The sequence below is a fragment of the Aethalodelphis obliquidens genome, unplaced genomic scaffold (assembly GCF_003676395.1).
Source record: "Aethalodelphis obliquidens isolate GAN/ISIS:26980383/991018 unplaced genomic scaffold, ASM367639v1 scaffold3, whole genome shotgun sequence".
Lineage (NCBI taxonomy): Eukaryota > Metazoa > Chordata > Mammalia > Artiodactyla > Delphinidae > Aethalodelphis > Aethalodelphis obliquidens.
In genome coordinates, this window is record NW_020837947.1 from 55794006 (window position 1) to 55807519 (window position 13514).

Consider the following 13514-nt stretch of genomic DNA (forward strand, 5'->3'; position numbering starts at 1 on the left):
AAAACATTGATCTAGTTCCTTGGCTGAGTTTCCAATGACAGCTGATGGTATTTAAAAGAAAAAATTTATATCATTTCCTTTGGTCTCACAATATGCCAATAAGAGCTCTCTGACCTTCAGCCACACTTCAGAAAAGGGAATTACAGCTTGTCATTTCTCATTGTGTAATTAATAGGGTAATTAACAAGTTAGTGTTAAGCTTTCAAGTGCTGACTTACTTTTCTTTCTTTAATGTCAACCCAATTATTTCAATTGGATAACAGCATAAAAGTTCATTGTGAAAATGGAAGGGGAGATTTTTTAAAATGATTGACAAATCAAACTCATCAGTCATGCAATTATCACTTTTTGCAAAATTCTTTTAAGTTCAATTAAAAAGTAAAACTATTTGTAAATTTGCTGAAATAGATATTATAAAACATTATATCAGTGCTAGATTATTCTAAATCATATTAATTTACACTTGACAATTTTTATTATATTTCTGTTACATGTTCTTCCTATGTATTACAACTAATTCAAAGCTGTTTAAAATACTCTAAGGACAAAAATATTTAGCTGAATTAAAACTACTCAATGTGGAAGTTTACACAATGAATATACATTTTTAATAAGTGCTACATAATTTTATCAGTATTTAATCACTACAAACCATTCCAGTTTTATTTAAAATTTTAAAATGTTTTCATCTATGAAATTATGCCTTTATTATACTGACAAATTTGATTATCAATTTTTTTCAAAATATGATAATTTGCATATTATTCAAGATTAGATGGATCAGTGGTTCTTTCTTTCTTTTTTTTTTTTTTTGTGGTACACGGGCCTCTCACTGTTGTGGCCTCTCCCGTTGTGGAGCACAGGCTCTGGACGCGCAGGCTCAGCGGCCATCGCTCACGGGCCCAGCTGCTCCGCAGCATGTGGGATCTTCCCGGACTGGGACATGAACCCATGTCCCCTGCATCGGCAGGCAGACTCCCAACCACTGCGCCACCAGGGAAGCCCAGTGGTTCTTAAAGTTAGTCAAAATTAGATATATCAGGAGAGACCTTCAATATGGCGGAAGAGTAAGACATGGAGCTCACCTTCCTCCCCACAGATACATCAGAAATACATCTACATGTGGAACAACTCCTACAGAACACCTACTGAATGCTGGCAGAATCCCTCAGACTTCCCAAAAGGCAAGAAACTCCCCATATACCTGGGTAGGGCAAAAGAAGAAAGAAAAAACAGAGACAAAAGAATAGGGATGGAACCCGCACATCTGGGAGGGAGCTGTGAAGGAGGAAAAGTTTCCACACACCAGGAAGCCCCTTCACTGGTGGAGACGGGGGTGGCAGGGGGAAGCTTCAGAGCCACGGAGGAGACCGCAACAACAGGGGTGCAGAGGGCAAAGTGGACAGATTCCGGCACAGAAGATCGGTGCTAACCAGCACTCACCAGCCCAACAGGCTTGTCTGCTCACCTGTCAGGACGGGTGAGGGCTGGGAGCTGAGGCTCCGGCTTCAGAGTTCAGATCCCGGGAAGAGGACTGGGGTAGGCAGCATGAACACAGCCTGAAGGGGGCTAGTGCACCACAGATACCTGGCAGGGAGTCCGGGAAAAAGTCTGGAACTGCCTAAGAGACAAGAGACCATTGTTCCGGGTGCGTGAGGAGCGGGGATTCAGAGCATCGCCTAAACGAGCTCTAGAGACAGGTGTGAGCCGCGGCTACCAGCGCAGACACCAGAGACGGGCATGAAACACTAAGCTTCAGGCAGCAGCCACTAAGAACCTGTGTGCAAGCACAGGTCACTATCCACCCCTCCCCTCCCAGGAGCCTGTGCAGCCTGCTACTGCCAGGGTCCCGTGATCCAGGGACAACTTCCCTGGGAGAACACACGGCACACCTCAGGCTGTTGCAATGTCATGTTGGCCTCTGCTGCTGCAGGCTCGTCCCACATCCCATACCCCTCCCTCCCCCCCAACCCCTCACCCCTGGCCTGAGAGAGCCAGAGCTCCCTAATTAGCTGCTACTTTAACCCCGTCCTGTCTGGGAGGGAACAAACACCCTCAGGCAACCTACACGCAGAGGCAGGGCCAAATCCAAAGCTGAATCCCAGGAGCTATATTTGCTTATTGACTTTGTTGCTCTTTTATATATATATATATATATATATATATATATATATATATATATATATTCTTTTTTTTTTCCTTTTTCTCTTTTTCTGAGTATGTATGTATATGCTTCTTTGTGTGATTTTGTCTGTATGGCTTTGATTTTACCATTTGTCCTAGGCTTCTCTCTGTCAGTTTTTATTTATTGATTTATTTTAGTACAGTTTTTAGTGCTTGTTAATATTGGTGGATTTGTTTTTTGGTTTGGTTGCTCTCTTCCTTCCTTCTTTTTTTTTTCTTTTTTTTATTACTTTTTCTTTTTAATATTTTTTTCATTTTGTATTTTAATAACTTGATTTGATTTGATTTAAGTTTTTTCTTTCTTTCTTTCCTTTTTTCTCCCTTTTATTCTGAGCCGTGTGCCTGACAGGGTCTCGGTGCTCCCACCGGGTGTCAGGCCTGTGCCTCTGAGGTGGGAGAGCTGAGTTCAGGACATTGGTCCACCACAGACTTCCTGGCTCCACATAGTATTAAATGGTGAAAGCTCTCCCAGAGATCTCCATCTCAATGCTAAGACCCAGCTCCACTCAATGACCAGCAAGCTAGGTGCTGCACACCCTAAGCCAAACACCTAGAAGACAGAAACACGACCCCACTCATTAGCAGAGAGGCTGTCTAAAATCATAAAAAGGTCACAGACACCCCAAGACACACCACCAGATGTGGTCCTGCCCACCAGAAAGACAAGATCCAAACTCATCCACCAGAACACAGGCACTAGTCCCCTCCACCAGGAAGCCTACACAATGCACTGAAACAACCTTAGCCACTGGAGGCAGACACGAAAAACAAAGAGAACTACAAACAGGCAGCCTGCAAAAAAGAGACCCCAAACACAGTAAATTAAGCAAAATGAGAAGTCAGAGAAACACACAGCAGATGAAGGAGCAAGGTAAAAACCCACCAGACCAAACAAATGAAGAGGAAATAAGCAGTCTACCTGAAAAAGAATTCAGAGTAATGATAGTAAAGATGATCCAAGATCTTGGAAATACAATGCAGAAAATACAAGAAAGGTTTAACAAGAACCTAGAAGAACTAAAGAGCAAACAAACAATGATGAAAACACAATAAATGAAATTAAAAATTCTCTACAAGGAATCAATAGCAGAATAACTGAGGCAGAAGAATGGATAAGTGACCTGGAAGATAAAATAGTGGAAATAACTACTGCAGATCAGAAAAAAGAAAAAAGAATGAAAGAATTGAGGATGGTCTTAGAGACCTCTGGGACAACATTAAACGCACCAACATTCGAATTATTATAGGGGTCCCAGAAGAAGAAAGGGATTGAGAAAATATTTGAAGATATTATAGTTGAAAACTTCCCTAATAAGGGAAAGGAAATAGTCAATCAAGTCCAGGAAGCACAGAGAGTCCCATACAGGATAAATCCAAGGAGAAACACACCAAGGCACATATTAATAAACTATCAAAAATTAAATACAAAGAAAAAATATTAAAAGCAGAAAGGGGAAAACAACAAATAACATACAAGGGAATCCCCATAAGGTTAACAGCTGATCTTTCAGCAGAAACTCTGCAAGCCAGAAGGGAGTGGCGGGACATATTTAAAGCGATGAAAGGGAAAAACCGACAACCAAGATTACCCTACCCAGCAAGGATCTCATTCAGATTTGATGGAGAAATTAAAACCTTAACAGACAAGCAAAAGCTAAGAGAATTCAGCACCACCAAACCAGTTTTACAACAAATGCTAAAGGAATTTCTCTAGGCAGGAGACAAAAGCAAAGGAAAAGACCTACAAAAACAAACTCAAAACAATTAAGAAAATGGTAACAGGAACATATGTATCGATAATTACCTTAAATGTAAATGGATTAAATGCTCCAAGCAAAAGACACAGACTGGATGAATGGATACAAAAACAAGATCCATATATATGCTGTCTACAGGAGACCCACTTCAGACCTAGGGACACATCTCCTGAAAATGAGGAAATGGAAAAAGATATTCCATGCAAATGGAAATCAAAAGAAAGCTGGAGTAGCAATTCTTTTATCACACAAAATAGACTTTAAACTAGACTATTACAAGAGACAACGAAGGACACTACATAACGATCAAGGGATCAATCCAAGAAGAAGATATAACAAGTGTAAATATTTATGCACCCAACACAGGAGCACCTCAGTACATAAGGCAAATGCTAACAGCCATAAAATGGGAAATCAACAATAACACAATCATAGTAGGGGACTTTAACACCCCACTTTCACCAATGGTAAGATCATCCAAAATGAAAATAAATAAGGAAACACAGCTTTAAATGATACATTAAACAAGATGGACTTAATTGATATTTACAGATATTCCATCCCAAAACAACAGAATATACTTTCTTCTCAAGTGCTCATGGAACATCCTCCAGGATAGATCGTATCTTGGGTCAAATCAAGATACAAATCAAGCCTTGGTAAATTTAAGAAAATTGAAATCGAATCAAGCATGTTGTCTGACCTCAACCCATGGGACTAGATATCAATTACAGGAAAAATTCTGTAAAAAATACGAACACATGGAGGCTGAACAATACACTACTTAATAACCAAGAGATCACTGAAGAAATCAAAGTGGAAATCAAAAAATCCCTAGAAACAAATGATAATGAAAACACAATGACGCAAAACCTATGGGATGCAGGAAAAGCAGTTCTAAGGGGGAAGTTTATAAAAATACAATCCTACCTCAAGAAACATCTCAAATAAACAACCTAACCTTACACCTAAAGCAATTAGAGAAACAAGAACCAAAAAAATCCCAAAGTTAGCAGAAGGAAAGAAATCATAAAGATCAGATCAGAAATAAATGAAAAAGAAATGAAGGAAACAATAGCAAAGATCAATAAAGCTAAAAGCCAGTTCTTTAAGAAGATAAACAAAATTGATAAATTATTAGCCAGATAAATCAAGAAAAAAAGGAAGAGGACTCAAATCAATAGAATTAGAAATGAAAAAGAAGAAGTAACAACTGACACTGCAGAAATACAAAGGATCATGAGAGATTACTACAAGCAACTCTATGTCGATAAAATAGACAACCTGGAAGAAATGGACACACTCTTAGATAAGCACAACCTTCCTAGACTGAACCAGGAAGAAATAAACAGACCAATCACAAGCACTGAAATTGTGACTGTGATTAAAAATCTTCCAACAAACAGAAGACCAGGACCAGATGCCTTTACAGGAGAATTCTATGAAACATTTAGAGAAGAGCTAACACCTATCCTTCTCAAACTCCAAAATATAGTAGACGGAGGAACACTCCCAAACTCATTCTACGAGGCCACCATCACCCTTATACCAAAACCAGACAAAGATGTCACAAAGAAAGAAAACTACAGGCCAATATCACTGATTAACATAGATGTAAAACTCCTCAACAAAATACCAGCAAACAGAATCCATCAGCACATTAAAAGGATCATATACCATGATCAAGTGGGGTTTATCCCAGGAATGCAAGGATTCTTCAATATACACAAATCAATCAATGTGATAAACCATATTAACAAACTGAAGGAGAAAAAACATACGATCATCACAATAGAGGCAGAAAAACTTTTGACAAAATTCAACACCCATTTATGATAAAAACCCTCCAGAAAGTAGGCATAGAGGGAACTTACCTCAACATAATAAAGGCCATATAAGGCAAACCCACAGCCAACATCATTCTCAAAGGTGAAAAACTGAAACCATTTCCTCTAAGATCAGGAACAAGACAAGGTTGCCCACTATCATCACTAGTATTTAACATAGTGTGGGAAGTTTTAGCCACAGCAATCAGAGAAGAAAAAGAAATAAAAGGAATCCAAATCGGAAAGGAAGAAATAAAGCTGTCACTGTTTGCAGATGACATGATACTATACATAGAAAATCCTAAAGCGTCTACCAGAAAACTACTAGAGCTAATCAATGAATTTGGTAAAGTAGCAGGACACAAAACTAATGCACAGAAATCTCTTGCATTCCTATACACTAATGATGAAAAATATGAACGAGAAATTAAGGAAACACTCCCATTTAGCACTGCAACAAAAAGAATAAAATACCTAGGAATAAACCTACCTAAGGATGCAAAAGACCTGTATGCAGAAAACTATAAGACACTGATGAAAGAAATTAAAGGAGATACAAACAGATGGAGAGATATACCATGTTCTTGGATTGGAAGAAGCAACATTGTGAAAGTAATGATATGACCCAAAGCTATCTACAGATTCAATGCAATCCCTATCAAACTACCAATGGCATTTTTCACAGAACTAGTACAAAAAAATTCACAATTTGTATGGAAACACAAAAGACCCTGAATAGCCTAAGCAATCTCGAGAAAGAAAAACGGAGCTGGACCGAATCAGGCTCCCAGACTTCAGACTATACTGCAAATCTACAGTAATCAAGACAGTATGGTACCGGCACACAAACAGAAATACAGATCAATGGAACAGGATAGAAAGCCCAGAGATAAAACCACACACATATTGTCACCTTATTTTTGATAAAGGGGACAAGAATACAATGGAGAAAAGACTGCCTCTTCAATAAGTGGTGCTGGGATAACCGGACAGCTACATGTAAAAGAATGAAAGTAGAGCACTCCCTAACACCATACACAAAAATAAACTCAAAATGGATTAAAGACCTAAATGTAAGGCCAGACACTATAAAACTCTTAGAGGAAAACATAGGCAGAAGACTCTATGACCTAAATCACAGCAGGATCCTTTTTGACCCACCTCCTAGAGAAATGGAAATAAAAACAAAAATAAACAAATGGGACCTAATGAAACTTCAAAGCTTTTGCACAGCAAAGGAAACCATAAACAAGATGAAAAGACAGCCCTCAGAATGGGAGAAAATATTTGCAAATGAAGCAACTGACAAAGGATTAATCTCCAAAATTTACAAGCATCTCATGCAGCTCAGTATCATAAAAACAAACAACCCAATCCAAAAATGGGCAGAAAATCTAAATAGACATTTCTTCAAAGAAGATATATAGATTGCCAACAAACACATGAAAGGATGCTCAACATCACTAATCATTAGAGAAATGCAAATCCAAACTATAATGAGGTATCATCTCACAACAGTGAGAATGGTCATCATCAAAAAATCTACAAACAATAAATGCTGGAGAGAGTGTGGAGAAACGTGAACCCTCTTGCACTGTTGGTGGGAATGTAAATTGATACAGCCACTATAGAGAACTGTATGTAGGTTCCTTAAAAAACTAAAAATAGAACTACCATATGACCCAGCAAACCCACTACTGGGCATATAACCTGAGAAAACCATAATTCAAAAAGACAGGTGAACCACAATGTTCATCACAGCTCTATTTACAATAGCCAGGACATGGAAGCAACCTAAGTGTCCATCGACAGAGGAACGGATAAAGAATATGTGACACATATATACAGGGGAATATTACTCAGCCATAAAAAGAAAAAAATTGAGTTACTTGTCGTGAGGTGAATGTACCTAGTGTCTGTCATACAGAGTGAAGTCAGTCAGAAAGAGAAAAACAAATACTGTATGCTAACACATATATATGGAACCTTTAAAAAAAAAAATGGTTCTGAAGAACCTAGGGGCAGGACAGGAATAAACACGTATAGATAGAAAATGGACTTGAGGACACGGGGAGGTGGAAGGGTAAGCTGCGATGAAGTGAGAGAGTGGCATGGACATATATACACTACGAAATGTGAAACAGATACCTAGTGGGAAGCAGCCACATAGCACAGGGAGGTCAGCTCGGTGCTTTGTGACCACCTAGAGGGGGTGGGTTAGGGAGGGTGGGAGGGAGACACAAGAGAGAGGAGATATGCGGATATATGTATATCTATAGCTGATTCACTTTGTTATAAAGCAGAAACTAACACACCATTGTAAAGCAATTATACTCCAATAAAGATGTTAAAAAAAGAGCTCTCGCGTGCGCCATGTCTGGTTCCTCCAGCGTCGCCGCTATGAAGAAAGTGGTTCAACAACTCCGGCTGGAGGCTGGGCTCAACCGCGTGAAGGTTTCCCAGGCAGCTGCAGATTTGAAACAATTCTGTCTGCAGAATGCTCAACATGACCCCCTGCTGACTGGAGTATCTTCAAGTACAAATCCCTTCAGACCTCAGAAAGTCTGTTCCTTTTTGTAGTAAAATGAATCTTTGCAAGGTTTTTAAACCACTTTTCATAAACCGGTGAATATTCAAAGGAAAGCTAAATCTGAAGCCTGTACAAAAGCCTGTCTCTATAACATGTGCCATACTATATGAACTTCTACTTTTGTCAGTCTACCTCTCTGAATATTCATGAATTTCTGTTTCACAAGGGTAATTATTTTATATACACTGGTGGCAGCATACAATAAAATACTTAGTATAAAAAATAAAAAAGATGTTAAAAAAATTTAATGTATCAATGTTTCTCAAAGTGTTGTCACTAGACCAGCAGCATCATGATCCCTTGCTAACTTATTAGAAAAAAACTCTCAGGCCACATCCCACATGTACTAAATCAGACACTGGGAGTAAAGCCAGCAGGCAGTGTTTTAATACGTTTACCTAATGATTTTAATGCACACTAAAGTTTGAGAACTACTAGACTAGGTTATGCTTTTATAGGAAAAATCATCTCCCAAATCATAGCAATTTAACAAAACAAGATTTTATGTCGCATAAAAGCAAAGTCTGCTGTAGATCTAAGTAATTTCTCAAGGCAGCTCTCTTCGATATTTTGGGTCAGCATTTTGGGATACTTCAAACTTATAAGCACAATTGGTATGGTGAGGAATGAGTAAGCTGGAGAATTATGTGACGTGCAATTAAATGCTTCCATCCAGAAACGAGCAACACTACTGCTCACATTTCACCAACTAAAGCAGTCCACGTGGTCACACTAAAATTCAAGGATTAAGGACCGGGCTTCCCTGGTGGCGCAGTGGTTGCGAGTCCGACTGCCGATGCAGGGGACGCGGGTTCGTGCCCCGGTCCGGAAGGTCCCACATTCCGCGGAGCGGCTGGGCCCGTAAGCCATGGCCTCTGAGCCTGCGCGTCCGGAGCTTGTGCTCCGCAACGGGAGAGGCCACAACAGTGAGAGGCCCGTGTACCGCAAAAAAAAAAAAAAAAAAAAAAATTAAGGACCTTCAATCTCCTGAGGTCTAGAAGTAGAGATAACCACATACTGGTAAACATTAGTAATGCATATCACAATTAGCTATGTTTCCTTTTCCAACTGCAAGTCCCTGAGTATAAACACAGAGTTACTGAGTAATAGGAGCTGGCCTAGAAATCTCTAGTTTTAACAGTAGCCCAGGAAATCCCATTATCTGATATCAATTAAATTTAAGAACCAGTGCTTTGGATTTTAATTTTAATATCTGTTATATAATTAACTTTGTTTTATCAAATGGAAGATGATTGAATTTACAGAAATGCAAATATTTATGACAAGTAAAATAATGTCTTTGGTTATTATAAGAAGGCAAGGAGAGGTGTCTATTAGGCTTTGTATCGTCATTAGCGTTTACTAGCCAAGGATAGATTTAATACATGTTTAATGTATTTATGCAAAAAAAGTCATTTCTTGAGCTTCTTTTTGAATCACTGAAATATGAAGAGTAGACACCGTACCACCTCCAAATTGGAATAATTCTGAAATAATGATGTACAATTAGCCTGTCTAGAATTTGGGTGTTAACTCTTCCTTGCTTTCTCTAAATGTTTGCGTCTAGAGGACTCTGTCCCCAAATATAGTTTACATACCTTATATTAAAGCAAGATAAACATTTATACAATGTTCAGTAGGAAACAGAAAACTGTTTTAGAAGGCAGTCATGTTCACCTGATGTATAATGAGTATCTAACCTAGGTTTTAATCCATTCAGGATCTCAATTTTTAAAAAAGTGTTTCTGATACTGAACCAATTTATTTTTAATCAAGTATCCAATAAATGATCTATTACATCTTGCAGAAATGAATATATGTTAGATTTATTTCTTTTCTTCTTTCCCTGAAGTCTTGTCTCAGTTAAAAATGAATCCTATCACTATTTTATGGGTGAATGCTATGGACCATAATCACTACTAAGTAATTCATATAAAAATGAGCCTCTATGTGGAAAAGTCTCTACACTGAGTTATTTTTAAAGAAATGACATTACTATTGCAACGAAGTAATGGAACATATACACATATAACCATGTATGTACATATATACATAAACACATATACACATATAAAAAAATGACAGATGTCACAAAAATCCCCTTCAATTTTCAGTTTCTTAAAAAATCCTTCTCCAAACTAAAACAAACAAAAAAAACTGCCTTACTTAGAATTCTTTATCTCTTTCTCCCTTGGTTATTTTTCACCTTCTTGCTTTTTATCTGAAATACTCTTCCTTCAGAACTCCCACGACATATTTCCTCAGCTCATTCAAGTCCTAGCTCAAATTTCGCCTTCTAAATAAGGTCTCTTCTAATAACAATCCAACTTAATATTGCAGTACTCCCTCCTTGTACTCCTTATATGCCTCCCTTGCTTTATTTCTCTCCATAACACTTATCACATTTGATGCTATATATATACATATTTATTTTGTTATTGTTTATCACTCTACACTAGAATGCAAACTCCACAAGGCAAAGAATTTTTGTCTGTTTTGTTCACTCTTGTACTTCCAGTACCTAGAACAGCGATGACACATAGTAAATGTTTGATAATTACTTGTGAACTAAATAAAGAAATAAGTTAGTAAAAAAACAAAGGAAGAAGCAAATAAATGGAGGAATTAATTATAAAATATTTAGAGCTCTTAGGTTCAGGAAATCATCACCTCTGCTAAATGGGTCATGTGAGCATGCTGAAAATTGTACTATAAAATTGATGATGAACTATTTTATCAACTGAACTCTTGCATCATACAAAGAATAGAAATACCAACTCATACAGGTAGAAGTCAGGGAAGGTTACTTCACAAGGTTACTTTGTAAGAATATTTTAAGGTACATCTGAAGGTGGTGAACAGATCACCAAATGAGAAGGGCATAACAAGCTGAGAGAACAAATTGTGCACAGCAAAGAAACTTGAGATAGCAGAGCATGATTGGTAATGGAGAACTACAATTATTCAAGGAAAGCTGTAGCATAAATATTGAGAGAGGAAATACCAAGGAAATAAAATCAAAGGGGCACGAGAGTGCCAATGATGAAGGCTGCATGTGTCATGCTGAAGAACTAGAACTCATTCTTCCAAGAACTGAGGAACCGCCAAACAGCTTTAAGCCTGGGCACAACATCACCACATTGTCATTTCTAAAAACACCATTTTGTCTGCATCAGAGACATGAATTTAAATAGGGTAGAGGGCAGAACATGGTCTAGGTGGTTTACGATAAAGATGTTAACTAAAACAGATGGTAGGGATGGAGGACAGAAGTAAATTTGAGAAATGTGAGATAAAAATGAGAAGTATTAAGTGATCAGTTGGAAATGAGGGAAGAGAGAAAGACAAGAATCTAGAATGACCACTAGGAATCTGGCTGGGCAACTGGATAAAGAGGGAAAGCTAGGAGAAAAAGCAAGTTTTGGAATAAAGGTGATGAGTTTGGCTTTTGTTACGCTGGGTGAGATGTGCCTGTGGGACATCCAAATAAAGATGATCAATGGGTGGCTGAATCTCTGAGTCTGTCACTTGCTAGAAGCAACTGAAGATGTCCAGCAGTGAGTCTACAACATACAGGCAGAGAAAGGCATGAGTCAGATGGAAGGCTTTAGGGACAGTGAGGTAAACAAGTAGAAAACAAGAAGCCTGGGAATAAAACCTGAACAGCATCAGCTTTTAAGGAACAGAGAAAGAAAAAAGAGTTTAAGAATATGAGAAGGGGAAAAAATGGCTGAAAAGGACACGACAAGGAGAGAATGATGGCACAGAGGCCAAACAAGGAGAGTTTTAGTCTTTCACTGAAGAAGGGAGTAGTCAAAATTGTCAAGAGCATCAGAGAGATAATTTAAGTACTATCGTTCCCCTACACTGCATAGAGGAGACAGAGAAGACCAGGACAAGGCTAAGGGAAAAGTAGTTACCAGAATGCTCACGCCAATATGTTCCAGATTTAAATATAGAAAACTAGCAGTGTTTGGTCATCACCAGGGAATTATTCTCACTTTATGATTTTTTTTCTTTCCCAACAAAGGCAAATACTACTGATCATTGAAGTCTGGTACAAGTCCTGCTTCTTCTATTTCTTTACATATGTATTTATTTCACTATCTGCAGAAATATGAATTGTATGATCGTTGTGGAATAAAAATTTTATTTTTGTCTTTTAGGGTTGGCAATATTTTAAAGATTTTAAAACTTAGAGAAATAATTAGTTCTATGAATATGTTTAAAAATACTGTCGAGTAATCAAAATTTAAGTAATAATATTACAAATAATTTTGAGGCTTGCTTAAATGGAAATAAAGAACCTATGTCCATGCAAAACCAACATGGTGGAAACACTAATACACCAAGCTATGTAATCAAATATATCCTAATAATTAGGTTTAACTCATAATTGCTAATTGTATTTCCACTTGGAATTAGAGAACTTGAAGCTATTTCCACTTGGGATTAGAGAACTTGAAGCTTTGCACTTAGAACATATAACATATAATCATCTTAGATCCAAATTACCCCACTCCTTTAAATAAAATTAAAATTATTTGGTTATATGTTTTATAACACAAAAGTTGTTATATTATTCAAAAGTAGTATCTTCTAGAAATATATTTTTTCACATCAACTTCTATTGAATTATTTTAGTTATCCTATTTAAATATAGGTGCAAAATAAAATAAAATAATTTTTTACTCTTACTAACTCCAAAAGCACACACAGATGTATCTAGAACATAGTCTATAAATAGAATTCATTCAAGTTAATAAAGTTAGTAAAGAAAAATCATTTCCGCTTTTGCTTAGGATAAAGGCCCTGGCCTTTTTTTCTTTTTCGTACCATGGAAATTAATCAAAACTAAGTTTGTTAAATATTAATATCTAAAAGAAAATACTGATTTTCCTTCATTAATTAAAAAAAAATCTACATTCTCTCCCCTAAATTCTTATCATGTCTATATTCATCTCCACGACTGCCTACCACTAGCATAACTCTGAATTTTCTTGACCTACCATGACCTAGTTTTTTGTCAATTGTCTTCATTTCCTCATATCACAAAGGAGTCCAAATGGAGAGCAGAGAAAAATGCCACTGGGAGCATTATATGCCCATACTAAATTCCTACTTTTCAAGATGGATTTCCACCTCCAACACCACTGG

At 37.5% G+C, this 13514-nt stretch overlaps 2 protein-coding genes across 2 annotated transcripts in view; one reads left to right on the forward strand and one right to left on the reverse strand.

Annotated features, from left to right (window-relative positions):
- GRIK2 (glutamate ionotropic receptor kainate type subunit 2) overlaps positions 1 to 13514 on the reverse strand; it is a 653415-nt gene that overhangs the window by 380087 nt on the left and 259814 nt on the right. The gene's annotated exons all lie outside the window — the stretch shown is intronic.
- On the forward strand, positions 8131 to 8578 carry LOC113611113 (guanine nucleotide-binding protein G(I)/G(S)/G(O) subunit gamma-5). The gene has a single exon (XM_027089713.1). The coding sequence runs from the start codon at positions 8141 to 8143 to the stop codon at positions 8345 to 8347; it is 207 nt and encodes a 68-aa protein (XP_026945514.1). The 5' UTR covers positions 8131 to 8140; the 3' UTR covers positions 8348 to 8578.

Coding starts and splice junctions, on each gene's coding strand:
- LOC113611113 (XM_027089713.1), top strand. CDS start 8,141: ATGTCTGGTTCCTCCAGCGTCGCCGCTATGAAGAAAGTGGTTCAACAA.